Source organism: Drosophila mojavensis, unplaced genomic scaffold, assembly GCF_018153725.1.
Source record: "Drosophila mojavensis isolate 15081-1352.22 unplaced genomic scaffold, ASM1815372v1 contig_36, whole genome shotgun sequence".
In the NCBI taxonomy this organism is placed as follows: domain Eukaryota; kingdom Metazoa; phylum Arthropoda; class Insecta; order Diptera; family Drosophilidae; genus Drosophila; species Drosophila mojavensis.
This window is the reverse complement of record NW_025318858.1, coordinates 6,366,731-6,391,579: the sequence shown is the minus strand read 5'-3', so window position 1 is coordinate 6,391,579 and position 24,849 is coordinate 6,366,731. Positions and strand designations below refer to the sequence as shown.

The 24,849-nt window shown below is 43.1% G+C and overlaps 11 protein-coding genes across 16 annotated transcripts; 4 read left to right on the top strand and 7 right to left on the bottom strand.

Annotated features, from left to right (window-relative positions):
* Positions 1-137: 137 nt before the first annotated feature.
* LOC6576142 (heparin sulfate O-sulfotransferase) lies at positions 138-2,261 on the bottom strand. Of its 3 annotated transcripts, none has more exons than XM_044008960.1 (6): positions 1,994-2,261; positions 1,673-1,929; positions 1,522-1,607; positions 1,330-1,468; positions 1,040-1,260; positions 138-974 (listed from the first exon to the last, which is right to left on the bottom strand). In XM_044008960.1, exons 1-6 carry the CDS (start codon positions 2,103-2,105, stop codon positions 731-733), a joined length of 1,059 nt encoding a protein of 352 aa, XP_043864895.1. In that variant the 5' UTR covers positions 2,106-2,261; the 3' UTR covers positions 138-730. The 3 variants fall into 3 exon arrangements, with proteins under 3 accessions (XP_043864895.1, XP_043864894.1, XP_043864896.1); XM_044008959.1 differs by having other exon boundaries at positions 1,991-2,260; XM_044008961.1 differs by lacking the exons at positions 1,522-1,607; positions 1,994-2,261 and having other exon boundaries at positions 1,673-1,784.
* A 247-nt stretch (positions 2,262-2,508) lies between these two features.
* LOC6576141 (inhibitor of growth protein 5) lies at positions 2,509-4,131 on the top strand. 2 transcript variants are annotated; one of them, XM_015165002.3, is made up of 5 exons: positions 2,509-2,655; positions 2,720-3,079; positions 3,140-3,306; positions 3,640-3,798; positions 3,867-4,131. In XM_015165002.3, exons 1-5 carry the CDS (start codon positions 2,619-2,621, stop codon positions 3,966-3,968), a joined length of 825 nt encoding a protein of 274 aa, XP_015020488.1. In that variant the 5' UTR covers positions 2,509-2,618; the 3' UTR covers positions 3,969-4,131. The 2 variants fall into 2 exon arrangements, with proteins under 2 accessions (XP_015020488.1, XP_002002140.1); XM_002002104.4 differs by having other exon boundaries at positions 2,510-2,655; positions 3,140-3,348.
* Positions 4,132-4,143: 12 nt separating this feature from the next.
* Positions 4,144-7,763, bottom strand: LOC6576140 (RISC-loading complex subunit tarbp2). Of its 2 annotated transcripts, XM_002002103.4 has the most exons (5): positions 7,612-7,763; positions 6,643-7,507; positions 6,206-6,491; positions 5,238-5,375; positions 4,144-5,088 (listed from the first exon to the last, which is right to left on the bottom strand). In XM_002002103.4, exons 2-5 carry the CDS (start codon positions 7,476-7,478, stop codon positions 4,840-4,842), a joined length of 1,509 nt encoding a protein of 502 aa, XP_002002139.2. In that variant the 5' UTR covers positions 7,479-7,507; positions 7,612-7,763; the 3' UTR covers positions 4,144-4,839. The 2 variants fall into 2 exon arrangements, with proteins under 2 accessions (XP_002002139.2, XP_015020487.1); XM_015165001.3 differs by lacking the exon at positions 5,238-5,375.
* Positions 7,764-7,848: 85 nt separating this feature from the next.
* Positions 7,849-11,495, bottom strand: LOC6576139 (coatomer subunit beta'). Its single transcript, XM_002002102.4, has 4 exons — positions 11,008-11,495; positions 10,106-10,725; positions 9,467-10,049; positions 7,849-9,354 (listed from the first exon to the last, which is right to left on the bottom strand). Exons 1-4 carry the CDS (start codon positions 11,360-11,362, stop codon positions 8,138-8,140), a joined length of 2,775 nt encoding a protein of 924 aa, XP_002002138.1. The 5' UTR covers positions 11,363-11,495; the 3' UTR covers positions 7,849-8,137.
* Positions 11,496-11,833: 338 nt separating this feature from the next.
* LOC6576138 (protein disulfide-isomerase A5) lies at positions 11,834-13,987 on the top strand. Its single transcript, XM_002002101.4, is given in 4 exon segments — positions 11,834-12,660; positions 12,721-12,806; positions 12,809-13,334; positions 13,390-13,987. Coding segments are annotated over 4 exon segments (1,548 nt in total). The 5' UTR covers positions 11,834-11,987; the 3' UTR covers positions 13,653-13,987.
* A 353-nt stretch (positions 13,988-14,340) lies between these two features.
* LOC6576137 (stAR-related lipid transfer protein 7, mitochondrial) lies at positions 14,341-17,048 on the bottom strand. 2 transcript variants are annotated; one of them, XM_015165000.3, is made up of 2 exons: positions 16,929-17,048; positions 14,341-16,870 (listed from the first exon to the last, which is right to left on the bottom strand). In XM_015165000.3, exon 2 carries the CDS (start codon positions 16,301-16,303, stop codon positions 15,017-15,019), a length of 1,287 nt encoding a protein of 428 aa, XP_015020486.1. In that variant the 5' UTR covers positions 16,304-16,870; positions 16,929-17,048; the 3' UTR covers positions 14,341-15,016. The 2 variants fall into 2 exon arrangements, with proteins under 2 accessions (XP_015020486.1, XP_043864893.1); XM_044008958.1 differs by having other exon boundaries at positions 14,341-16,863.
* A 96-nt stretch (positions 17,049-17,144) lies between these two features.
* On the top strand, positions 17,145-19,951 carry LOC6576136 (transcription factor TFIIIB component B''). The gene is made up of 3 exons (XM_032728486.2): positions 17,145-18,622; positions 18,682-19,011; positions 19,150-19,951. The coding sequence occupies exons 1-3, from the start codon at positions 17,273-17,275 to the stop codon at positions 19,849-19,851; spliced, it is 2,382 nt and encodes a 793-aa protein (XP_032584377.1). The 5' UTR covers positions 17,145-17,272; the 3' UTR covers positions 19,852-19,951.
* Positions 19,952-20,005: 54 nt separating this feature from the next.
* LOC6576135 (NADH dehydrogenase [ubiquinone] 1 beta subcomplex subunit 9) lies at positions 20,006-20,775 on the top strand. The gene is made up of 3 exons (XM_002002098.4): positions 20,006-20,176; positions 20,268-20,407; positions 20,460-20,775. Exons 1-3 carry the CDS (start codon positions 20,079-20,081, stop codon positions 20,654-20,656), a joined length of 435 nt encoding a protein of 144 aa, XP_002002134.1. The 5' UTR covers positions 20,006-20,078; the 3' UTR covers positions 20,657-20,775.
* A 14-nt stretch (positions 20,776-20,789) lies between these two features.
* On the bottom strand, positions 20,790-21,432 carry LOC6576134 (DET1- and DDB1-associated protein 1). Its single transcript, XM_002002097.4, has one exon. The coding sequence runs from the start codon at positions 21,194-21,196 to the stop codon at positions 20,873-20,875; it is 324 nt and encodes a 107-aa protein (XP_002002133.1). The 5' UTR covers positions 21,197-21,432; the 3' UTR covers positions 20,790-20,872.
* Positions 21,433-21,960: 528 nt separating this feature from the next.
* LOC6576133 (immunoglobulin-binding protein 1) lies at positions 21,961-23,544 on the bottom strand. Its single transcript, XM_002002096.4, has 2 exons — positions 23,323-23,544; positions 21,961-23,265 (listed from the first exon to the last, which is right to left on the bottom strand). Exons 1-2 carry the CDS (start codon positions 23,449-23,451, stop codon positions 22,267-22,269), a joined length of 1,128 nt encoding a protein of 375 aa, XP_002002132.1. The 5' UTR covers positions 23,452-23,544; the 3' UTR covers positions 21,961-22,266.
* Positions 23,545-23,687: 143 nt separating this feature from the next.
* Positions 23,688-24,677, bottom strand: LOC6576132 (glutaredoxin 3). The gene is made up of 3 exons (XM_002002095.4): positions 24,371-24,677; positions 24,052-24,314; positions 23,688-23,999 (listed from the first exon to the last, which is right to left on the bottom strand). The coding sequence occupies exons 1-3, from the start codon at positions 24,578-24,580 to the stop codon at positions 23,822-23,824; spliced, it is 651 nt and encodes a 216-aa protein (XP_002002131.1). The 5' UTR covers positions 24,581-24,677; the 3' UTR covers positions 23,688-23,821.
* Positions 24,678-24,849: the final 172 nt, after the last annotated feature.

Genomic DNA, 24,849 nt, shown 5'->3' with positions numbered 1-24,849 from the left:
ATATATATCGTATTCGTACGTAGTGTGGCTATACCTGATGGTCAATCGACAGGTTTAATCAATTTGCCCGTTGCATGCCACTAATCACTTACAGACAATCGTTGATGGAGACACTTGTTATAAAAACTTGATATGGATAACATGGATTTACATGTATTTGACTTGATGATGAGTTTCTCAGTTTCAAGTGCTATGAGCTGATATACATACATTTCGAGAGTCCAATAATATCATTACACTTACACATTATATTATCTCTAAGTATCTAATTGGTAGTTTCGTTCAAGATCTGGTATTGTCAATACGTAAATATATATCTATAAATATCAATATGTATGAATATTGGAGTACAATTTACTAGATGAATAATATTGTGCTTTAAAAAGTTGTTACAATTGTTGCTAAATATTGCTTACGTAACTCTAAGAAAGCGTTATCGAGTGTTAATGTTAATGACTGACTTATACTAACTATATACGCGATAATATAAAAGAATAATCAATATGTCAATGATATCCAATGCTAAAAAGTCTTAGTGTCTTTCACGAATTTGTTTGCTTTTAAGTACAGATCAGATCTAGAAAAGCTATATACATATTTTAAAAATTATATTAATAATATAAACAGAAATAAACTGTTTTAACCTGCAATACTAAAGCCTTTACTTCGGCAGTAACTTGTCCAGTTTGGTTCGGTGTTTGCCCCTGCTGCCCTTGATCCTCCAGGACAATCATTTTGGTCGTATTTTTTCGTACATAAACTGCTGCAGATGCTTGTTATCGGGCTGCATCAGCTTCTTCTTGGTAAATTCGAACTGTGCCAGCGCAAACTCGTATAGTTCGTTTTCCATTTGCCAAATCTTCGATCTCTGTATGGTCTGTATGGTAGATTCATTGGGCGGTAATTTCGATGATGTCACCCGTAAGTGAGATTTATTTGAGTTTTGATAGTGCTCACGGAAGCCTTGGAATATTCTGTATGTAAACAAAAGATTTTGTTCAAGTGAATTTGAATATATGGCAAAGCAATTGCTATTTACCTTGGCAGTGATCTCTCAAGCAGATCTACAAACTCGTACATTTGCTCGGTGACACCGACTAGAAAATATTCGTTGACCAAATTGTGTTTGGCCTGCTTCAAGGCCCAATCGCTGCCGGGTTCCCAGCACTCAGCAGCGTGGCCACAAAAGAATGGAATTTGCAGCCACATATTTTTGGGATCACAGTCGGGCTGTTTTTGAACCACGCACTCATCGAACGTCTGCATTAAAAATGTTGATATTTACATAGAGTGAAATATAAATAAATATATATTTTTTTAACAACTCACAATTTTATTGCCTGCCTTCTTGCGCACGAGATTTGGGCGATAATTGTCGCCATAGCGCAAAAAATAGTAATAGGACACAAGTCTGTCAAGTGGCTTGCGCACCAGGTTTATATAGATGGGTTTATGTGCTATTTGAAATCTGCAAAATATATAGATTTATAATCAGTGATAAATCATTTTCGGAAAACCTACTTGGAGAAATCTAGAAATGCCATGTGACCGTGGTACAGAGCTGGCTTCATTACATGCCACTTGGTTACATTTCGCACAAAGGATATCTAATAAAGCAATAAAACAATTAACCAGCTGTCCGGCTATCCATGACGGAATGTTGTCGACGCACCTGATTTGGCAGCGATAGAACATGCATGTTTGCGGTCACATTTATATGCAGGACATGGTATCTGTTCTGTTTGCACAGGTCGTAGGCTATGTTCACGAAACTGGTTGAGCCAGTCTTTGGCACCCGATTGTATAGCACCACTAATTGCTCCTCATAATCAAAGCCATCGAACGTGGGAATAGATCGACTGAGAGCTGCTTGGTCCGCCACTGACTGCTTGCCACTGTTAACCGTGAGTTTAGACAGTGGCTTAAAAGCTGAGTGTAAATAAATATTGTGTTTTAGCTTAATAAAGTGGAACGTAATTGAAAAACGCACCACGATCCAATCGAATCTCCAGCAGAAAATAACAGGTGACGACTGCGATGCAGGACAGTACGAGCCAGTGCACCGGGCGCATCGCAGGCAATATTTTGCGGAATTTCTTATACATGTTGCTGTCGGCTTAAGCTAACGTGTTCTTCAAGATATTAGAGCGCTAGAGCACATTCTCTGCGAATAGTTTATCCTAGTTTAGGGTGTTTCTGTTGCATTTTGTGTCTTTTTCGTGATAAGCTGCTGACTACAATGTTGATCAGCGAAAAAAAAACAGCTGTCTTACCAGTGATGTGTAACGTCTAAATATATGATGTGAGCAGCTATCGTTTGGTGCGTTGGTAAAAAAATGTGCAAAAATTGATACAAGATTATGTTGATTATGGTTTGCTTGTTTACTAATTATTCTCATTTACCTCTTAAAATCTAATGCTCAGTATCGCGGCAATATTTACCAAATGTTTTTGTTTTGAATTAGAAGAAGTTGCGATAGTTTTCGATTGTATCGATAAGAATCGAGTCGTCCACTTGCAAAACAGCTGATGGCTCATCATAAAAAGACGCTTGATTTTTGTTAGTAAACTGAAACTGACGAAAAAACAATACAAATTGCACACTAGAAATATAAAAAATGTCGTCAGCTATATATTTAGAAAACTATTTAGACGGTATGTAAAAAATGTGAAATAAAATAAGAGTGCTGTGGCAGATGTAAATAATGTTTATCATCAGGCTTGGAATCGCTGCCCACCGAGCTAGAACGGAACTTCAAGTTGATGAGAAAATTGGACGATCGAGCGCAAACGGCTATGAAGAGCATCGATAGCCATGCGAAAGACTTCATGCGCAAGCTATCCGCCGAGAATGGGCCTATGAGCGAGGAGGAGCGAAAGGAGCGTTTGGAGGACATTAAGGCGCTGTTTGGCAAAGCCAAGGAATACAGCGATGATAAAGTGCAGCTAGCCATACAAACCTATGAGCTGGTGGACAAACAAATCCGAAGACTTGACAACGACTTGGCCCGCTTTGAGGGAGAGATCCAAGAGAAGGCCTCCTCAACACGTGCTAAATCCGAAGAAGTGGTTGCCAAGAGTACGTAATCCGCTTAAAAGTGTTTTTTTTTTAATCTTGTAATTCAATGGTGATTTGCAGAGGCTGGTCGTAAAAAGACCAAGGATGGCAAAGCGACGGGTAAAAAGAAACGGCCAGCCTCCTCGGATGAGGAAACTGGGCGTGGCAATCAATCGAACAGCGGCAGCGGGGCTAATCTAAATGCTAGCAGCAGTGCTGGTCAAGGTAGCAAAAAGAAAAAGTCCAAGGTAAATCAAGAAAAAGAAACCCGCAAGGGGGCAGCACAAAAGGTAAATCATCCTTCATCAACATTATGCACATTTTTGTCTCCTTACGTTTGTTACTCTTTCCTCAAAACTATTTAGTTGTTGTTGTTGTTTTTGTTATTTTGCCTGGTAAACTACACAGTAAAAAGACGCTGGATTGACCCCGTGCAATATCCCTGTAAAGTGTATTTCTTTATTTACCGCTTAGTTTTGCATCTTTCATTTACATTTCACCTCCTTGCATGATCACTTGCTAGTCCAATCTCTTGACAAGCCTTTGCTAATACTCGTCTCAATTTTCCCCACAACCTGCAGAAAGCCGTGGATGTGGATGACTCAGAAAAGGATTCTTGCCACACGGCCGCCACGCATCCCAGCGACGTCATGGACATGCCTGTGGATCCCAATGAGCCAACATATTGCCTGTGTCACCAAGTATCCTATGGCGAGATGATTGGCTGCGATAATCCAGATGTGAGTGAATGACAGATTCAATTGCCTGCAACATTCTATAATTTTGATTCATTTCTTATTCTTCTCAGTGTCCCATTGAATGGTTCCACTTTGCCTGTGTCGGTCTTACCACGAAGCCGAAGGGCAAATGGTTTTGTCCCAAGTGCACGCAGGACCGTAAGAAGAAATAGACAACGTTAACGGCAGCACTAGCAGCAGCACCAGCAGCAGCAGCAGCAGAAGCGGCAGCAGCAACAGCTACTATGTAAATAATATACATATACGGCCAATTAGTAAATAGTTTAGCTTAAGTATTGTGTACGTTAAATAAATAACTTTCAATTTCATATAAAATGCCAACTGTGATTATTGCTGCACATTTGAACGCGTGCAGCTGGCTCGTGTTATCAGTTTATTGAATCATCTTTTATTACAGTTTTAGTTTTTCATTGGCGCCTCTCCACGTTTCGATTTAATTTGTACAATGGTTATTAAATTAATTATACTTTAAATGTCCACAAAATAACATTTCACAATTAGTTCTCAATTATATATAAAAGCCTAATATACATATTTATCTTCATATAAATCAATTAGTCATTGATCGTTTAAAAATAGGATCGCAACATTATTGATAGGTATGCTAGAGGGTACTTCATTAACATTCCCTGAAAAACAGTTGCGAATATGTGTTTGCCTTACATTATTGTTCTTAGAGTTAGGTCTGATCGCATATAAATCGGCGAGAATGCGACAAGTTGGTTGTGGATATTTGTATCAAGGTATTTAATATCTACGATTTGCGAATAGTACAGATTAGCTATAAACTCACATCGGAACTAAGCTCAAAACAATCAATACCAATAAATATTAAATACAATGTTGAATGCTCTAATTGACTTAAACCATGGTTAACAGAAAATAGGGGGACGGGATCGGGATCGGGACTCTAAGCACATATGCAATTTTCATGATCACCATCATCATCATCATCATCATCATCATCATCATCATCGTCTGTCGTTATGTGCGTTCAGATTTTGCTATTTCAGTTACTGTTGCCTACTTTTTGGTCATTATCTTAAGGTATTCCAGGGCATTCTGAGCGGCATGTCGCTGTGCCTCCGAAGCCGTTGACCCAGTGCCATGGCAGACGCCGACTGGCAACGTGGACAACTGCACCAGGCACTGAAACTGGCTGCTAAAAGTCCTCTCCTCAATATCCACATAGGTGACCTCGAACTGATTCTCGGCAGCAATATCTGAAAGCAGCTTGATGTAGTCAATCTTTGAGCTCTTCAGGCAAGTCTTCTGCAAGCAAAAAAATAACAAAATGAAACAACAAATCAAAAATTAACAAAATAGAATTGTATGTATGATCGAGGTAAATGCATTGTGGGTGCTCGTCTTCCATTGAAGCGGCGCGTGTGTCGTGTGATTTGGGCCACTCATTGATTTACCTGTAATTTAAGCAGTTTTTTGCCCGTCGCATTTTTCAATGTCTTATGGAACTGGGATACTTTATTGCTGTGCAGCGTGGTCAGTGTCGGCACAGTGATATCTTTCAAATCACCATAATAATGATCGTTAATGCGGGCCTGGAAATAAAAGCGCAACATTTCCATTTAATTACGCACAGACTCTCGCCAATGGTGACTTGAAATATATCACACAAGTCGGACTTCAAACATATCACAAATGTGTCTAAATTGGCAGACAATCGATTAAAAGTGTGCGCAAGGACCAAACAACAAACAAACAGACAAACAAACAACTGTTTGTCTATAACAATAAAATAAAAGTGCATGCCAGAAATAGTTTGAGCTCAACTGAGACAATATATATATGTATGTATGTACGTATATCGGGGAAAAAAAGCATTTTACAAAAATACAAAACTTATTTGTTAAATCAGGCAATAATAGATGGGACTTGGAGTCCTCTATGGACAATAGAATGATTTAAAAATAAATTTTACAAACAATAATCACATATGTGACAGCTTAACTAAATGATATTGTTTAATCCCAAGTGGGCACCAAAGGGAATTTGCTTAGGCCCAAACTGTTAATTGGTTAATCTACAAATCGTCGAGTTAATTGCAGAGTTTCAAGTTCACTTTAACAGTAACAAACAAACATTAACAATTTAAGCAAGCACCGGAACACAACGAATTCAAAAACCAAACTAAAAAATGTTAAAGCTCAGCAAACAACTTAAGGTTTGTCAGACGGCAGACAGCAGGAAATACAGTTAGTTTGTTGAGAGTAAAGTCGGAAAGTGATTAGCTCTAAATATCTGTTATATTTAAAACCGGTGAGATGCGCTTGTAGAAGCGACTCGGCTCTACACTTGTTGCCTGGTCTACTGGCGGCAGCTGCGAGTGCTGCGGCTGCTCTGCTGGATCTACAAGCGATAAATTACTCACATCGCCCTCCAGTTCGCCGCAGAGGCTGTCATTGATCTTGGCCGCATCGATGGGCGTCTCCTGCAGGCGCGTCCACATCTTGTGGGCGGCCAGGCGCTTCGCTATCTTCTTGCTCTTGCCCTTGCCAACCTCATGGTAGTTCAGTATGGTGCAAGCGATCGTGAATAGTCGCTCGTGCGGCAGGCCGACCTCTGTCTCCGTCTCATACGATGGCGGCGGCCAGCGACGCTGCATGCACATCTCCTGCAGCCAGCCAATGGGATTACCCACAATTTTGTCGCCGCCACTATTATAGAGATGGGTTGGCAGATAGATAGAGTGGGAGAGAGAGATGGGGTGGGCGAGCAATGAGAAACAGAAAAACCAAAAATGACAAAGAAACGAAAATTGCATATTAAAAACTATTTAAATTGACAAATTTTGCAACAAATAATTACTCGCCACTGCCAGTGAGATTGGCATTGCCATCGCCCCCACTGCCCGCCATAGAGCAACCAACAGCGGCTGCTGCTGCGGCTGCTGAATTGCCCTGTGTCTCGAGCTGTACGCCGATGAGCTTATCAATCAGGGCGCGAGCGGCTGCGTGCTTGGCTTCCTTCTTGGAGCGCCCGGCGCCCATGGCTGTGAAGGGTGTGTCCTTGTCCTTAAACGAGACTCGAAACCGAAACGTTGGCTCGTGTATGGCCCCCTCGATCTGCACCAGCTCATAGCCCGGCGTGATGCCGCGCCGGCTTAGCAGCTCCTGCAGTATGCTAACGGGCGTCTTCATGGCCAGCCCATTGGCATCCGTGTCGTTAACAAACTTCAGCGTCTCCTCAGTCGGCAGCATACCGGTGCTGCTAGTGCCGCTCAGCTCCGACAGATGTTGCTGTTGCTGATGCTGATGCAGCGCCTGCAGCTGTTTCTCCTTTTTCATTTTCGGACGCTGTTGCATTGCCGCCGGCTTGCCCATCGAATTGCTGCCACCGCCAGCAGCCCCATTGGACAAACAGGCAGCTGCAAGGGCAGCAGGCGAGTTACCCATGTTGTCATATTGACGACGCGGCGCAAAGCCCGCTTGCATGGGCATCTGCTGCTGTTGTTGCTCCTGCTGTAGCTGCTGATGCTGATGGAGTTGTTGCAAATGCATCTGCTGTTCGTACAAATGTTGCTGATGCTGCTGTTGCTGGTGTTGATGCTGTTGTTGATGTTGATGTTGCTGCTGTTGCTGCTGTTGCTGTTGCTGCTGCTGGTGGTGGTGGTGTTCGTGGGCATGGTAGTTGTTTGGTTCCATATTTAACGTGATTAATAGACTTTGTGTATCTGCAAGTAATTGCAACGTTGCTTGGAAAAAATCAATATGTTCTAAATAAATTAAACCGCATCTGGCGGAACCGATCATGAATTTCTCTGGAGCCACTACTTACGGTTTGTTGATGGTTTTGTGCTGTTTTTTATTTAATAATAATTTATTAATTGTTTATTAATAATTCATTCTTAAATAAAAAATACAGCAAAATCCAGACGCACACACGATGTCTACGTATATATGTATTTGTGATGCTGTTGAGTTGCCGTATTTATTAAAATTGACAGCTTGCCCTGTGGCAACGCTGTTCTGCCCTAATTCTGAATGTCAAAAGATAGGGGAAAGTCGCGCGTCATTTAAAATTTTCAAAGTTTCATTTGGTTTTTATTATTATTATCTCAAATGGTTGCTACATAATTGTTTTACATTATACATATACATATATATATTTTTAATTTGTATAATTAATGCACGATAAACATTCGTTCAATCAAAGCAAAAGTGAATGCGTTGTATATGTGTGTGTGTTGGTGTATGTGTGGAATTTATAGTGATTGATTCTGCAACATTTGGAGCGTTTTGCTGAATCAACACAATAATTTTTCGATACTTCTAATGCATATTATCAAATACAGCTCTCGACTCTAATCATCGCTCAGAAAATCATCATCCAGATTTACATCTGTCGTATCTATATTGTCGTCCAACGTAATGCCATCAATCTCCAGATCCAAATCATCATCATCGTCCTCATCATCGCCGACAGCAGCTTTGCCTGAAGCAGCGGTAGCTTTTGTGCTGGCTGCTGCTGCTGTTGTTGCTGGCAAGGATGCAGGCACAAACGGCGGTTTCTCCTTCTCCAGTTGCAAGCCGCCGCTTTGCTGCTCTGCCGCATTCAACTCTTCAAGTGGATTGCGCTCGCTATTCAATGGTAACTGTGCAGCTAGACGGGCTGGCGCTTTGCGTGCTCGCTCCTCGGCCAGAAATTGCTCCACGCGCAGCGCATCGCCCAGGCCCGGAAAGAGATTTGTATACTGCGTGGGATCGGCCAGCGACTGGCCTGCCTTCTCGTTCACCTTGCCCAGCTCCTCGCGCCAGAGTTCGACCACACGCGACATTTGGCTGGGCAAGTAGGTGCGTGCGAAGAACGCCGCCTCGGGCAGGCGATTGGTCTCAATGAGAATCTCCAGGCAACGCTCCACATCTGAGCGAAGGAAGGCGGAAAGGAATGCAATATTATGGCGGCCTTGTGCCGAGCTGGCTGCGCCCACCTCCTCCAGCATCTGTGCATCGCCCGAGGCAGTCGAGAGCAGCAGCAAGCCACTAAAGTCGTTGGCCTTCTGCATACACTCCTTTACCAAGGCCATGTTATTCCGGCGCGAGGCGACGTCGGCTAACTGCGACCACTTCTGTGAGTTTTCTGCCTCGCGCGCTAGTTTCAGGGCAATCTCTAGTTCGCCAATTTGCAAAGCCAAGTCGAATTTGTGGTCCGGATCGGTGGAGACCTGAAGTGCCTGCTCCTTGAATCCCTGCTTCTCCAGGAAGTGGGCCACGCGTGTACGATGCTCCTTTGGTATGGTGGGCAGCACCAGATCGGCGCGCTCAAAGTCACGTCGCATCACAGCCGTCTGGTACTCCAGGACGGACAACTGCAGGCAGAAGCTAATAACATTCAGTTCCTTATCGCCCAGATACAAGCGATTGTCCTTGGGCACATAGCCCAGCAAGTACATGGTGCGATCCAAGTGTGAGATGGTCACAATCTCTCCGCCTACATAGTAGTTGATGCGATTCACGGAATTGGTGTATATGAAGCAATCGCCAACCCAGAGGCCAGTTTTTACCGATTCAGATACTTCGCCTGGAATATAAAATCAAAAATTTAAATAAATATATATAGCCAATAATAGTTATATATATATATATATAGAGAGAGAGAGAGAGCCTTGTAACACTCATCATTGCTGGCTTACCGAGCACATTGAAAGCGCTTTCCACGCCATCATCCTCCAGTCCCTCCTTTGTCTCCAGCGCGTTGGCGATTTGGGCAGTGTCTACGGCCAATATGAAGTAGGAGTCGTCGGTTGCCAGGCAAACAAGAGTGCCGCTGTCGTTCCAGAACACGTTGCGTGGTTGCACCTCGATGCGGCGCACCAGCTGCAGTGACTCCCAATCGTAGAAGGCCAGACCCGACGAGGTCTTCACGCCAAAGTAGTAGCCGCCATAGATGCTCTCGGCGCCGTACTCGGGCGTGAAGCTCTTGCGCTCCTTGAAGTTGCGGAACAGACGCACAGTGCCATTGTTCTCGCGAATTGCGTACTCGTTGCTCTCCAGCGCCCAAACGAACTCCTGGGCCGAGCCAAAGGCTTTGTTGCGCAGTGCCATGGAAGTATATATGATGTACTCGCCATCACCACAGACGACCACAAAGCGGCCGTTGGGATTGTGTGCAATGGTCTGCGGATAGATCTCGCAGGCCCCCATGTCCTTTACGGCGACGGGCAGACGTTCGCCATCCTTAATCTCGGTTCCATCCGCAATTGTTTTCAGATTGACCTGCGAATTGCCATAAATGAGTTTATGTTTCAGCTTTGAGCATTTCCATACCTTACCTGTTGCATTTCGGAATGTTTGGCCCATATGATCTTGCCGCCCACCACGTCCATGGACATGGCCGGTTCCTCCCGACCGACTTTAATGATGATGGAGCCTTCGTCATAGCCCAGGGCCACATTGTTGGTGCCGCGCATGCTGGCAATGGTCCATACACGCTCGAAGCCATAGTTCAGACAGGTCTCCAGGCGGTAGGTGCCCGAGTGCCAGATCCTGACGGTGCCGTCTTCAGAGCCAGTCAGCAGGATTGGCAGCTCGGGATGAAAGCAGACGGCAGAAATGTTTTGTGCATGTCCCTCGAGGGTCTGGACACAGGTCTTGTTCTGATAGTCCCAGATCTTGACCAAGCGGTCGTCGGCGCCTGAAATCAAATACGGCTTGTCTCCGCCATGATAATAGTCCACACAATTGACGCCCTTCTCGTGGCCCTCCAACGTAAAGTTGGCAAAATTCGAGCCCAGCTGCCACACCTTAACGGTGCGATCCAAGGATGCAGATGCAAAGGTGTTATTGTCCTTGGGATTGAACACGATCTGCATGACATAGTGCGTGTGGCCCTCAAAGACGCGCTGACAGGCCCACAGCTTCTCCCAGTTCCACAATTTGATAAGCATATCATCTATAAGGTGATGAAATCAATTATGAGATATACATACATATATGTAGATATGAATCTACGTGGACAATTTGCTAAAGATATTTATCAGATAATGATAAAGACGTTTGCTAATTATCTAGCATCGACTCTACAATAGTTCTGTATCTGCCAGCTGTACCGAATGTTCACCTAACCAAATGGAGGTTAAGCAATTGTTTGTTTATGACTTTGTATATGAAGACTGGGGAATATTATCTATTGGTGTGTTCGGCGTTTGTTACTATTGACAATTTCGAAACATACCGCTGCTGGTCAGCACCAGGGGCTGTGTGGGATGCACGGCGATGCAGCGCAGATAGTCAGAGTGTGCCTCGTAGGAATGGACCTTCTCCAGTGTGTTATAGTTGAAGATACGTATTTGCATGTCATCCGATCCCGTAATTATCCAATTTTTGCGTGCCACGAAGCGCGCGGAGCGCACTGGCACATCGCACACTTCAAAATCTTTGACCAATTGCTGGTTCTCGTAATTCATGATGTGTACGTGGCCATTGTATAGGGCACACAACATCCATGGCTCGGCCGGATGCAAATCAACGCACTTGACGCGGTCCGAGCGCGACGTCAGACGACGCTTGATGTCCAATTTGAGGGGCATCTTTAGATTGACAGTGATTTGTGTTCAATAATATCCTACTACAGTCAATCCAAATAAAATACACTGCGGCGAGATTGTAAAAAACTTGCTGCTGCTTCTTCTTCTGCCTCTTGTTAATGTGTCAGAGTATGGACTAGTGTTGCCACCGGCCACGTATATTTGACAGCGCTGCATTTTGTACTCAATTTGTCATAGTTTACGTTTATGCGGACGCACGACTTGAGCTTGTTTAGCAAATACTTCACATAATAATAATCACATACACATATTTAAGATTTATAAAAGAGATATGTGTTTATTTTCGTTCATTGCACATAAAATGCGTATAAATATGGCTTTATGTATTGATTAGTTACATGCACTTGCACATGCACTTGCAAATCAAAAACATTTAAATATTTAGCAACTGACGTGTAAACCTAAACTGTGCCCAAAGCAAAAGATATTAATGTGATATGGCAACGCCATACCTATCGCTGACGTCTTCATTGGCATTTTAAGTTTCAGATTGTCGGTCTGTAAAGAAAAAAACATAAAAGAAAATGAACTTATTATATTAGTAAAACATCTTAAATATATTGTTAAATTAGCTAGCTACTCGTATTAAATTTAAAGGAAAAGCATAATGTTGACAAACCGGCAATTTGGCATGCAGCTCATACTGCTGATTCTTCTGCTGGCACTTGTTGCCGCCAAATCGAAAATATCTGCCGTGCGGGAAGACATAGCAGACTACAAGGATTATAAGAAGCTGCTGCGCACCAAGAACAATGTTCTCGCGCTCTACGTATCCAACCCCAAGGAAGCTGCAGCCGAGTTGAAAGTGTTCCGGGAAGCTGCAGATGGGATACGCGGCACAGGAACAATGTTGTATGTGGATTGCTCCAATCAGGAGCGCAAGAAGTTGTGTAAGAAGCTCAAGGTGACGCCTAAGCCGTATGTACTGCGTCACTATAAGGACGGCGAGTATCACAAGGACTACGATCGTCAGCTGACCGTGGAATCCATGATCACCTTCATGCGCGATCCCACCGGTGATTTGCCCTGGGAAGAGGATCCCGCCGGTGCGGATGTATTGCACTTTAATGACGGAGCTTCATTTACGAAACATCTCCGCAAGGATATCCGTCCCATGATGGTTATGTTCCATGTGCCTTGGTGCGGATTCTGCAAGCGCATGAAGCCTGACTACAGCAAAGCAGCCACGGAACTGAAGACTCACGGTGGATATGTAATGGCTGCCATGAATGTGGAGCGACATGAAAACGCACCTGTCCGCAAGCTTTTCAATTTAACTGGTAATTATACTAATAAATTCCACAATAAATAACTTAATGACGCTTTCAATTTTATTACAGGGTTTCCCACATTAATTTACTTCGAGAATGGAAAGATGCGCTTCACATACGAGGGCGAGAACACCAAGGATGCATTGGTGCATTGGTGGTGCTCAATCCAAATCTGAAACCAACGCCCAAACCGAAGGAAGCTGAGTGGTCAGCTGATACAAATTCCGAGATTGTTCATCTGACAACGCAGGGCTTTGAGGCGGTTCTAAAGGATGAGAAATCGGCACTGGTCATGTTCTATGCACCCTGGTGTGGTCACTGCAAGAACATGAAACCGGAATACGAAAAGGCAGCTCTTGAGATGAAAGAGAAGAATGTGCCAGGCATGCTTGCTGCCCTGGATGCCACCAAGGAGTCTGCCATTGGCGAGAAATACAAGGTCAAGGGCTATCCGACAGTGAAATACTTTTCCTATGGTGTCTTCAAATTCGATGTAAATGTGCGCGAGGCGTCCAAAATAGTTGACTTTATGCGCGATCCCAAAGAGCCGCCACCACCTCCGCCGCCAGAGAAGAGCTGGGAGGATGAAGAGGACAGCACGGAGGTGATATTTCCAAACGAAGAAACTTTCAGCTCGATCCTGAAGCGCAAGAAACACGCGCTGGTCATGTTTTATGCTCCATGTAAGTAATTCGCAATCGCAGCAGTTGGAATTTGTATTATTCTCTTGGTTTTTAGGGTGTGGACACTGTAAGCACACAAAGCCGGAATTCACAGCTGCCGCAAATGCGATGCAGGACGATCCGCGCGTTGCCTTCGTTGCCATCGACTGCACCAAATATGTAAATCTGTGTGCCAAGTACAATGTGCGCGGCTATCCCACCTTCATATACTTTTCCTACCTCAAAACGAAACTAGACTACAATGGCGGACGAAACAGCGAAGATTTCATAGCCTATATGAAAAATCCACCTAGCCCCAAGGAGCATAGCGAGCTGTGATCTGTCCAAACTATTCTGTTATAGAATCTCTTCAAATTATATGCATTAGTTTTCTATTTACAATTTATGTCTTTAAGACTTTTGCAAAGTATTTGAATAACCTATATTTACTAGTCTTTAATATCTCAAATACAATTGATCTTTGTTTAACAACTTTGCAAGAGTCTCTAAGTTTCGGAATGCCGAAACTACTACTACATAATCTTCTAGCTCTATGCCAATTTTAACCTATGCCTTCAGTTAACGTTTTGTATATTAAGCGTACTTCGTATAATTCCATAGTAAAGCTGAAATATATTATATGTGTAACTACTAACTAGCACACAAGAGTTAAACTCACAGATTTTTCAATTGTTTATCAAATTATATTAACCCAGGCACCGATATTAATAATATTAGCAATAACTTTCTGTAAATATTTGATCAATAGACTCCATTTCAAATGGATTTGTTTTCAAGCCCGTTCTTAACAAGGAATCAATTTTGACAATCTCTTATCAACGCAAGGATCACAACTGACTCTCAGAGATACGCCAACTGTGGACTAGCAATATCTTCTATAATTAGTCAATTAAAATTATAGATTGCAAATATTGTTAATAGTTGATGTTGCCCACTTAAAATATGTTGATTTCTCTGAATAATTTGTATTCTAAATCGTTATAGTACTCATATAGTATACTATTCGTGAAGGGTATATATATATATATATATTAATAAAAGTCGTAATAATTTAAAGCTGGCAGCGAAACAATTAGTTGAAATTGTGGCATTTGGTTTGCATTTGCTTATCAATAGGTAGGTTAGATCGCTTGTCATCATCTTGTAGTGGGTATCTGCTAGTCGGGCACATGCACATTTTCTCTTGCAGTAATTTGTATTAAGACAATATTCTGGACTTAGCTTGTGAATATATTTGTTTAAATTTATATGTATAATTGAATATATGTACAGATATATACACATATGCATCTATATATCGTATATATTTGTAGCAATAATTTATTTCTTTAGTGTGGCACAGAAGATCCAACATTTTAAATGCCTCCAAGTTGCGAATGGTATTTTATTGCACATTTGCATGGATGATGAAATAATTTGTTAAGTTCTATAAATTTGATGAGTCCTAATTAATCAAAATATTGTTCTTTTCCTCTTTTTTTTTTTTTTTTTTTGTTGTGTGTGTGTGTGTATATGTGTATATACTTCAATATGAATTACAACATAAGATGGGATAAGAAGTTGTATTGCTGTTGGTATTTCTTGCTGTAGTTTGCTTTCTTTTGGTTTTGGTTTCCATCGTTTGATTGGCTAATTGTTATTGGTTATTTGCTCTCTCGAGGAACGGTAGCTCGGCGCAGTGGTCAGCGATCGACCTCGGAGTCGTTTTTGACCTTGCGCCTGTGACGGCTGAGGCTGCCCAGCCAGCTGCCGCGTTGCTCGTTTGCCGTATACTCATCGTTGATTATCGTAAAGCTATTGAACATGTCCTTCATCTTGATGGCTCGGGAGCAGGCATAGTTTTTGGTAGCCACATACATTTTGGTAAGGAATTCGGGCATTTGTTTTTGCGTAACCCACGATTTGATGTTCTGCGGAATTGGGATGCCCGGGTCGTCGTAATATGTCAACACAAAGTGCAATCCCGGCTCATGAAAGCCTCGAAATGGCTTGATGACCATCAGGCTCCAGTAATCGGTGACACGCACCTTCCCTGATATAGCTGGATATGTGCTATGCTGGGCAGCGCGACTGCAAATAAAGATCAACTTTTTAGCATCATCTTTGAAGTAGCGCCGACAATATACGTAGTCCCGGTTTGCAAATAGGCGCGGCCACTGCATCTCCCAGTAGATGAGATGTGAATTACTGTTCGGGGCCGGATCCTCGCTAATCAGTTCAAGCCTGAGCGCCGTATCGTCCCATTGCCGGCGATAGTCCAGATCCGTTTGTACATGCAAGAAATCATCGGCCGTAATATCATCAAATCGCGCATACACCTTGTACGAGTAGAGCGATGAGTGCTCCTCGCGCCGCCAGATGCTGAACTCGTTCTTGCTAAAGTACGGCTCCCAGTTGCGCTCCTCTTGGGCCTGAATGCGTATTTGGCCCACAGGCCCATGCGACTCATAGTCCATTGACTTGTGACAATTGCTTATGCTCGCCTCATCCTTCCCGGACTTCTGTTCGGCCTTGCCCGGTGGCATGACAGCGCCGCCCTTTTTGCATCGCTGGTTGCCCAACGTGCAATAGCAGTACTTCATCTTCTTCGCCTTGCAGCGCTCGCACAGCTGGTTCACAGGTAGCGTATTTATGAAATCAATATCTCGCTGGCACAAATCAAAGTTAGCCAGCGACAGTCGCTCTTTGACCCAGTCGAAGCCATCGGCCGTCGGCCGTTTCACATTCAAGCCCATAATGCCCACTGCACTGAGCACCACGCCGCGCAGCGGTGGCTGTATTTGGCTGCGATAATAGACGCGCCAGAGCTGCTTGAGTCCCTGCGTGCCATAGACGGTGTGATAGAACGTGAGCAGCTGTTGCAGCCGGCGCGAGCGCTGGGCGAATATTGACTCGCATTGATAGGTCCAGGCGCGCAAGGTTTCCCTCGATTGATTTTTTATGGCTGAAACGAAACGATTGAGCAGCATGGCGACCGCTTAATTGATTGTTATTGCTGCGGCGGCTGCGGCTTTTGGGCTGCACTGCTCAGGTGGGGGGTGGCAGCGCTGCTTGCATAACAATCGGACAGCGGCAGCGGCTGTACTGTTATTGTAATGTTGCTTGTTCCTCCGCTTCAAATTTTGACACATACACACACACCTCCTGTCACATTTGTTACCCTCGTTTTCAACTTGTATAATTTTGATTGTTTTTTTGTTTTGTTTTGTTCTTTTTGCTTTAATTGTTGACAATTTTGTTTGTTATGTTATACAGGTTTCCGTCGTTGTTGCTTTGTTATCAAGGCGCCCACATTTTACGTTCAAAACGTGCAACCTGCAATTCGTATTTGTTGTTGTTGCTCGAATCAGTGCTGGGAAACCCTCGAATTTTGCAGCACCAATTTGAAGCGGCTCACTGCTTTGTCAATATTTGCTCTCTTTGGGTCTCCGTGCAGCAGCGAGCTAAACAATTCGTGTTTTTGCAGTGAGAAAAAGGTCTTATGCGTCGGAAATTACTGAATGAACCAGTGCAAAATGTGATGCAAACCCTATAAACTATACAGATGAGAATTACTTCTGACCTAAGCAATGGATTTATTATTGTGCTTGTTACCAGTATCGGAAATTAATATTAATAAAAACAGATAGGATCTTAGCCAAACATTATTCGTTAGCTTTGTTGTACAAAATTGCAAAATATCGAACATAGAATTTTTCCAAAATAATTCAAAAGTTAATTTTCGAAAAATGATTTGATTTAAACATATTTTGCTTGACCAGCATACTGTTTACAATTTTATTTAATTTCCGTTTGACGTTGTACAACACTTTTGTGGTCAAAACTCGTGCGCTGCACATTTACATCTGTTGCCATTATTCTTCATACGGCATTTCGCAAAGAACTTCTGTCGTCGAGTAAATGCATAATATATTTATGTTTGATTGAAAAGTGACGCCATGTCTTCGCGACGGCAACGTATTAAGGCCACTGCCAACTTGACGCAGATCAAGCGCAAGCCACGCAAAGAAGACATCGATTCAGAGGCACGCGTTGAGGCTGAGCCACTGAACCACCCCGTTCCTTCGCCCAAGGGAGAGCATCCAGAGGACGATGCAGCTGAAGTGGCATTTAAAATGCCGGCAGCGAGCAACGCTGGCCAGTTGGACGATGTGTTCCACTCGGACTTGGAGGATAATGTTATACAAATGGATTTGCAGAAGAGTGCCAGTGGATTTCCCATGTCGCCCAGCAAGGCGCAAGCTCGACAACGAGTTCGGCCCACTCCCGTGTTTGGGCAGCGTCGCAACAGCTTCGTGGGCTCGCCGTTAGCGGCTGATCTCGATGGCGACTACCCATCGCCGGGCACGCCCACAAGGCGTGAGCGCTACTTGAGCGGCTCGTCAATGAGTGGCGTGAGCGGGACGCCACAGCCGGTGCAGGCTTCACCGAAGTACTTTCCAGGTGGTATCATGAGTCCGGGCATGGGGCGTATACGCACGGAATCCAGTTGCTCGGCTTACTCGGATAGCGGCGGCGGCGGCGGTAAGCAGCGAAAGGGAGAGAGCGACAAGGCGCTGACCCAGTCACAGCAGCGCATCAATGTAAAGCGAGATTTTGAGACGCGATTCAACAAAGGCATCCCGGATAAGTCAACGTTTAAAATGTTTGACATGATCTTTTACAATCCCGAGAGCAATCCCATGGAGCAGAAACCTCTGGTGACTACCATTAAGGCGGAGGCGAATGGCAGCAGCATCGGCAGTGTGGACGAGTCGAAGCCTTCCTCGGATGAGCTGCTGGAGGCCAAGACGGAACCGTATACCACAACAGCAGCCATGCCTGTGCCGCAATTGAAACTGGATGCCAATGGGGAAATGATAATCGACGAGAAAACTCTGGAGATTGAGACTACCGCCGAGGTGGAGGCGCGCAAGGTTTTGGCCAACTCGTCGCTTATTCTCATGGACGAGACAACTGGCGACAATGGATTCTACAAGCGGCACAAGCGGACGCCCACCTGGACACCGGATGACACAATCCGCTTTTATCGCAGTCTCCAAATCATTGGCACCGACTTCTCGCTCATGTGTCAAATGTTCCCCAAGCGTACGCGACGCGATCTTAAGCTCAAATACAAGCGGGAGGAGCGCGTCAACGGACAGCTAATCAATAAGGCCTTGCTCTACCCGAAGGCCTTCAATATTCAGGAGCTCAAAAATCAGCTCGAATTGGAGGACCGTGAGCGCTATGAGGTGCACCGCGAATGGCAGCAAATCGTTTCAGCCAAGGCAAAACAACCAAGAAAGGTTCGTCTGTTATCTCCTATAGTCCAATGTTTACTCAAACTGAGCTTATTCCTTTGCAGAAGCGAGCCAAGTCGCAGCAGAGCAAGGCGACGCGCGCACTCTCCGATGGCGATCTGGTGTACGAGAACGAGCACGTGACAAAGGAAAAGCTGGGCAAGCACGCACTGGCCAAACGTCGAGCTGCACTGCAAAACCAGGGCGAAGGTGGAGCTGTCAAGCGCAAGCGTCAGCCCTTGACGTGTCATCAGCCTCAAGGGGAGCATCAGGAGAAACAACAAATGGAGAAGCAACTGGAGAAGCTACAGGAGATTATACAGCAGCAGCAACAAGAGAAGCTACCACAGCAGCAAAAAGAGAAGCCACAGCAGCAGCAACAAGAGAAGCTACCACAGCAGCAACAAGAGAAGCCACAGCAGCAGCAACAAGAGAAGCTACCACAGCAGCAACAAGAGAAGCCACAGCAGCAGCAACAAGAGAAGCTACCACAGCAGCAACAAGAGAAGCCACAGCAGCAGCAACAAAAGATGCCGCAGCAGCAGCAACAAAAGAAGCCGCAGCAACAAGAGCATGAGCAACAGCACAGCGTTAAAAAAAAGTTGAAGCAAAAAGTGCTTAAAAAGAGGCAACCAAATCCAAAGCGACCAGAGGAGTATGTATCGGAAGTGGATCAGCCCGTGCCTGTGCATATTTTACGCGTATTTCCAGCGATCAAAAAAGAAAAGGAAATGGAAGCCGAACAAATCAGCAGCGATCCTATAATTGAGACCAAGGCTGAGCAACTGCAGCAGGAGCTTAACTCATTGCTGGACGAGGGACACGCTGAGGTCAGGGTCAAGATTACGAGTGAAAAGGTTGAAAAGGTCGTCGATTTGGAGGAGGGTAGCCGCAACTGTGTAAGTAACATGGACACCGTCACCAGGAGCGAGACGATTTATTCCACCGAAACCGACGCAACATATATTGTTGATTTCATTTCGGAGCCACCTGCCCCTGAAGTAGTGGAGCAGGGTCCCAGGTTCGGGGAGGAAGTCAATGAGCACGACATCGAACAAATAATAACTGAGTTGTCTGAGGGCTCAATGGTGTTGGTCTCTTCATTAGATGCTGGCCAGGATGGTCGCGTATTAAATGAGATATATATGTACGATAGTCAGACGGGGGATCTGTCCGAACAACCTTTAAAAATACCTGAGCATATTGTTCAGTGTATATTGAATGTTATGCGCTAAGTTGTGAGTTATTAATTACTTGATACTTGTTAATATGTAATTTATTTAAAAAATAAAATAAAATCCTATAACGGACCTAGCAGTCTGGCATCGCTGCAAACAGTGCTGAAAAACAATTTAGGCAAGCCGTTTTACAGCACTCACCTTGTGACAGCTACCATCTGTGACAGTTGTTGTTGTGTTGCGTGCTGCGAATTACAGATTTAATAGAAGTTGAGCAACTAGACATGGCCCAAGTTCCCTTGGCTATTGTGTCGCACAAGCGCCAGGTGTGCAGCTTGTACAAGCGTGCGCTGCGCAATCTGGAGGCCTGGTATGATCGGCGGTAAGTGCTCGTCAAACTGCTGCAATTGTAAACCGTTTGATTATATAATAAATTCTGCATCTTCGTTTATATACATCTTCCGCGGAATTAGGGATGTTTACCGTTATCGTGCAGTGCAAATGCGCGCTCGTTTCGATGAGAACAAAAACAAGGATGTGGCTGAGGGCATGCGTTTGCTAGCCAGCGGTCAAAAGGAACTCTTTGAGAATAAGCATTTCCAACCCCGAAACTGTAAGTGTGAGCATTTGGTAAGATTAGTATCATCCAACACCTTTATTTACAGTTGCTAACAGTCCTGGTGGCTGTGCTTTCGAGCGTGAGGTCATCCTGCCGGATTGGGTGCTCGACTACTGGCATCCTCTGGAGAAGGCACAATATCCGGAGTATTTTGCCAAACGTGAGCAACGCAAGAAGGAATATGTTGCCTGGTGGGAGAAGCAATACGGCAAACCAGACCCCAGCGATTTGGGACATCACTAAACTAGCTTTTAAATAAAGTAGTCAAATCTAATTTGTTTCCGAATTAAAAATACCAATGGACAAACTGAAGTCATCAAGTGGAATAAATACATGTATATCCAGAAGGAAGTCAAAATGAATGCGAATTCAGTTATTTATGTTTTATCATATTTATTATAAGCTTGGGGATATTTATATTAACGGTAGTAGCTGTACTTAATAAGAATCGGGAGTGTCTCAGTTTAACTCGTTGGCCTCCAAGCGTGGGCGCTTTTTGCTATTGTTGCCATTTGTAGAGTTGTTGGTGTTGTTACTGCTGCCGTCGTTGCCATGTTCGCGCTTTCGCTGGAGTGTCTTTTTGTCCCACTGTTGCGTTAGATATCTCAGTAGCACGCACCTTTTATCCAACACTATTAGCTGCGCCTGGTCGGGCGCATCCTCTGTGGGCAAATAAACAGAGGCACGCTTTTGCGATGTTCTAATGCCGTGATCGTTGCTCAGCAGTGTGAAGTTGTTCGAGTCGTATATGGGTAAGCCCTTTATAAAATCAATGACGGACATGCTTGTGCTTGCACTTCTTTTGTTAATCGTGGGGATGCTTGGCACGTTATCCACGCGCAGAAGTTAATTCTTTGTGCGTTCTGTTGCCACTGAGTGCTCAGGCAAAGGTGTCTATTGCAATTTTTTTATTTTGAGTAAAATATTGTGCTTTTGTCTTATCTTCAGTTGCAATTTCTTAGACCTTTTTTGTGTTGTTGTTTGAGGTGGTTGTTGTTTAGATGAGGTGTGACCGCTTGCATTTATAAAAAATGCTGAAATAATAACTTTTAATATTACTTTTAGTAAAAATACTAGATTTGCGATTTATTAATTCGTTTTAAAGTAAGGTTCAATAATTTTAAGATGTTGGCTTGCTGTTGATTTTCAAATCAAGTTAAGCTCAGGACCAAATCGTAATTTACTTAAAACATTACATTACATTATTGATTTGGCTCTCTTAAATCGAAATTATTAACGTTCATGAGATTAACAATATAAACAATTATAATTTCTTTTCAAATAAAAGCATTTAATTTTATTTTTATATTATATTTAAGAATATATAGAAGTATATAAAATTAATTATATATAATAATAATATTTCTCACCTCATGATATTAGTTTGATCCCTTTAAAGTTTAATTTTATTTCTCTTCAATTATTTATATTAAAATTATCTTTCGAAAAAAACATATACTTTCGCATCGATCTTTAAGCTAATACTGTCAGAAATGAACTGAGTTGAAATAGTTCTGTACTATGTCAAATAATAAAATCTCATGATCTTAAGTTTTGATCAATGATACGAATTTTATTTCATTTCACAGAATATTGATTGGGCATTACTCCAACAGTTATCTCCAATCGTATTATTGGTTTTTCTATGGCATATATAAGAAAAATTGATCCAAATATGTTACTTACTTATAGCGCATATTAGACTCTGTAATGAAGTGCATTTTACGTATAGTTTTTCTGGATTTGAAACTTGGAAGATGTCTACTCTGCTTGTTTTATATGTATATAAAAATACAAAATACTTAATTTTGTTCAATGTAATTTATATTAAGGAGTTGAGTGTGATAAGTAGTTCAACTACGATTATGACGATTTCCATCTCCACGACGGACCACATCCTTGTACTCGTCCATGCGTCGCATACGCGCTAAATACTCTGGATCGTCATCCTCCACTTGAAGTTCTATGGCTGCCTTCTCTTGGTCTTCCTTCTCGTTGGGATCTTGTGCGGCAGCAATGGCCTTCTCCAGATTTATCTTGGCCATTTTTTGTTCGTCGGGAAAGATGCCCTCGTCAACGCGCTGCTGGTAAAATTCATCGACGGTCATGATCGGCACACTGGGATAGCCTAAGCCGAAGACTGCCTTCTGTGTCTCATTGCGTGTTATAATAAATGGTTGTAGCGGTTTTGGTTTCGGTTCTGCATGATGATGATGGTGATGTCCATGATTGTGGCCAATGTCAGGAGCATTCTGCTGATATGCTGTAGAGCTTTCTAGAGGGTTCTGTTCGCCGGCTTGCATACGTGCTAGGCGCATCTTAGCCCTTTCCTTCATCAGACGAAGACTCTCCAGCTCCTGCTTGGCCTCTATGATGCTCTTATCTAAATATTTTAAAAAGAATTCACGCCGGACTTCATCATCGACCGCTTTGTTCTTAACAGCACCGCGCATCCGAGTCATATACTCGTCAATTTCCTTCATCTTCCGATATTGTGCAATTTTATCATTGCGATTGTATGCAGCCTCAATCAGTTCGCGTTGTTCGCTTTTCTGCTGCGCTGCATCCGTCTTTCCGTCCTGCTGCGCCTTGCTCTTAGGCGCTTTACAGAGCTCGTACTCTTGGCAACGTTGCAGATGGTCTTTAAAATAGACTTCTCCTAGCTCTATGGCTTCTATACCATTTGGATTGTTGATCTTCGTGGTAAGTTTACCCAGGAAATATGGCAAGAGCATGAAGGGCAGCGATTCCGTTGATACCTCGTCAATCAGTTCATTAGGACTGAACATGCCCACTTGATTGACAATTACAGTCGCTTGTTCGAAATAACCCATTGCTTCTTTTACTTTACTCTAAATAAAATATTAATATTTGTCAACACTTGAGGACTTGGACTTGCCTATTCTCACCTGAAATGGAGCGCCATTGAAAGGCAGATCGGTTACCTCCAGCTCGTCAAAGAGATTCCATCCACTTAAAAAAATATCTGAAAGTTTCTTTTCTTCACCGTCAACGACATCTGGGATAGCTTCAGCCATTTTCAATTTGTGTAATATTTAAGTTATTTCGGACTTTCACAATTATTCGCAAGCCGCTTGTATCAGCTGATTGTTACAGCTGCAGTGCTGCTAAGCAAATTATGCTTTGTCAGTGTTGTATAATGCGTATAACTAAGGTACACATGGAAATGTTCGGTATCCATTTAAACAATTAGTCTAAAACGACAGACACTAGATAATTAAATTAGTTCCAAGTAATAATTAAGTCGGAAATGTTTCCATGTATTTAAAACTGTCAAAAACACTTTTATTTATTTATATAAAAGTTTTTGGACATTGTAAATTTGTGAGAAGCATTGGTTGTTCCAGATTTCATTTGACTAACGAGAGGATGGATGACTTGAAATGTTTAGCCCTTTAGCGACGCTTCCAGTTCGTTGTTCGCTAGCAGCTCCTTAATAATATCCAAGCCCCCAATAAGTTCGCCTTTTACATAAACTTGAGGATATGTTGGCCAGTCTGAGAAAGTTTTCAATCCCTGACGAACCTCTTCATCAGAAAGAATGTCGAAAGTTTCATACGGCAAACTGAAATATCTCGAAATTAAATGTTGTCCACAAATGTAGATTTAGTGCATACTTTGTTTCGTTAATGATAGCAATGAGCTGTTTAGAGAAGCCACAGCGTGGAGCGTTTCGATCGCCCTTCATGAATATCATCAGCGGCGCCTTATTGATTAGCGCTGTCAAACGATCTTTCAGGGTTTGTCCAGTTGCCGCAGCGCTGCTTGCACTTTCGGCGAGCTTCTTGGACTTGCTGGTGATGGCAGCAACATCCACACCATCCACGCGATCCACAGCCGAGCCCTTGTTGAAGAATATTACTGTCGGCACTGCTTCGATCTGGAAATACGTTTTGTACAGACATCTCTATACGTCAGGAGTGCAGATAAGCTTACCTGATGTTTCATTGATATATCAGGGTATTTTTCAGCATTTAGCGTAATGAATTGCAACTTATCGCCCAAAATGCTGTCCAGCTCTTTGAGTACATCGGTAACTTGAGCACATTGTTCGGCCCAGTCGGCAGCGAACAGGGCAACAGTTGTTTTATCAGCGCTAATGTATTTCTGATAGTCCTCAGAGTTTTCTACAGTTAACACGGGCATTTTGATGATGAAGTTTTAATAATATTAATTTTTTTTAAGGCCAATTTAGTTGGAATTGCTACTTAGAATGTCAGCTGGTAAAAAGTGATGCCCAGCAACGCTTTATTTCTTTAGTATTTAAAGCCGGTAAGAATATGTACGTGAAATACATACATATGTAAATGCTTGTAGGCAAATCATTTTCATTGATGTATATGAATTAAATGATTTTGTAACTAATTTGTTTAAATAAAAGAGTTTAATTTTCATTAATGAGTTAACAAATTAAT

Excerpts from the sequence above, each read along its gene's own strand:
- LOC6576142 (XM_044008959.1), bottom strand. The coding sequence starts at position 2,105 with ATGTATAAGAAATTCCGCAAAATATTGCCTGCGATGCGCCCGGTGCAC. Across the intron at positions 1,469-1,521 it reads GCATTTCTAGATTTCTCCAA|ATTTCAAATAGCACATAAAC; the intron begins GTAGGTTTTCCG and ends TATATTTTGCAG. Across the intron at positions 975-1,039 it reads CTTGAGAGATCACTGCCAAG|AATATTCCAAGGCTTCCGTG; the intron begins GTAAATAGCAAT and ends GTTTACATACAG.
- LOC6576141 (XM_002002104.4), top strand. The coding sequence starts at position 2,619 with ATGTCGTCAGCTATATATTTAGAAAACTATTTAGACG. Across the intron at positions 3,080-3,139 it reads CGAAGAAGTGGTTGCCAAGA|AGGCTGGTCGTAAAAAGACC; the intron begins GTACGTAATCCG and ends GGTGATTTGCAG. Across the intron at positions 3,349-3,639 it reads GCAAGGGGGCAGCACAAAAG|AAAGCCGTGGATGTGGATGA; the intron begins GTAAATCATCCT and ends CACAACCTGCAG.
- LOC6576140 (XM_002002103.4), bottom strand. The coding sequence starts at position 7,478 with ATGGAACCAAACAACTACCATGCCCACGAACACCACCACCACCAGCAG. Across the intron at positions 6,492-6,642 it reads AATCTCACTGGCAGTGGCGA|TGGCGGCGACAAAATTGTGG; the intron begins GTAATTATTTGT and ends TCTCTATAATAG. Across the intron at positions 5,089-5,237 it reads AAAAACTGCTTAAATTACAG|AAGACTTGCCTGAAGAGCTC; the intron begins GTAAATCAATGA and ends TTTTGCTTGCAG.
- LOC6576139 (XM_002002102.4), bottom strand. The coding sequence starts at position 11,362 with ATGCCCCTCAAATTGGACATCAAGCGTCGTCTGACGTCGCGCTCGGAC. Across the intron at positions 10,726-11,007 it reads CCTGGTGCTGACCAGCAGCG|ATGATATGCTTATCAAATTG; the intron begins GTATGTTTCGAA and ends ATCACCTTATAG. Across the intron at positions 9,355-9,466 it reads AAGCGCTTTCAATGTGCTCG|GCGAAGTATCTGAATCGGTA; the intron begins GTAAGCCAGCAA and ends TTTATATTCCAG.
- LOC6576137 (XM_015165000.3), bottom strand. The coding sequence starts at position 16,303 with ATGCTGCTCAATCGTTTCGTTTCAGCCATAAAAAATCAATCGAGGGAA.
- LOC6576136 (XM_032728486.2), top strand. The coding sequence starts at position 17,273 with ATGTCTTCGCGACGGCAACGTATTAAGGCCACTGCCAACTTGACGCAG. Across the intron at positions 18,623-18,681 it reads AGGCAAAACAACCAAGAAAG|AAGCGAGCCAAGTCGCAGCA; the intron begins GTTCGTCTGTTA and ends ATTCCTTTGCAG. Across the intron at positions 19,012-19,149 it reads AGCAACAAGAGAAGCTACCA|CCGCAGCAGCAGCAACAAAA; the intron begins CAGCAGCAACAA and ends CAACAAAAGATG.
- LOC6576135 (XM_002002098.4), top strand. The coding sequence starts at position 20,079 with ATGGCCCAAGTTCCCTTGGCTATTGTGTCGCACAAGCGCCAGGTGTGC. Across the intron at positions 20,177-20,267 it reads GAGGCCTGGTATGATCGGCG|GGATGTTTACCGTTATCGTG; the intron begins GTAAGTGCTCGT and ends CCGCGGAATTAG. Across the intron at positions 20,408-20,459 it reads GCATTTCCAACCCCGAAACT|TTGCTAACAGTCCTGGTGGC; the intron begins GTAAGTGTGAGC and ends CTTTATTTACAG.
- LOC6576134 (XM_002002097.4), bottom strand. The coding sequence starts at position 21,196 with ATGTCCGTCATTGATTTTATAAAGGGCTTACCCATATACGACTCGAAC.
- LOC6576133 (XM_002002096.4), bottom strand. The coding sequence starts at position 23,451 with ATGGCTGAAGCTATCCCAGATGTCGTTGACGGTGAAGAAAAGAAACTT. Across the intron at positions 23,266-23,322 it reads TCAATGGCGCTCCATTTCAG|AGTAAAGTAAAAGAAGCAAT; the intron begins GTGAGAATAGGC and ends TATTTTATTTAG.
- LOC6576132 (XM_002002095.4), bottom strand. The coding sequence starts at position 24,580 with ATGCCCGTGTTAACTGTAGAAAACTCTGAGGACTATCAGAAATACATT. Across the intron at positions 24,315-24,370 it reads ATATATCAATGAAACATCAG|ATCGAAGCAGTGCCGACAGT; the intron begins GTAAGCTTATCT and ends ACGTATTTCCAG. Across the intron at positions 24,000-24,051 it reads GCTATCATTAACGAAACAAA|TTTGCCGTATGAAACTTTCG; the intron begins GTATGCACTAAA and ends GAGATATTTCAG.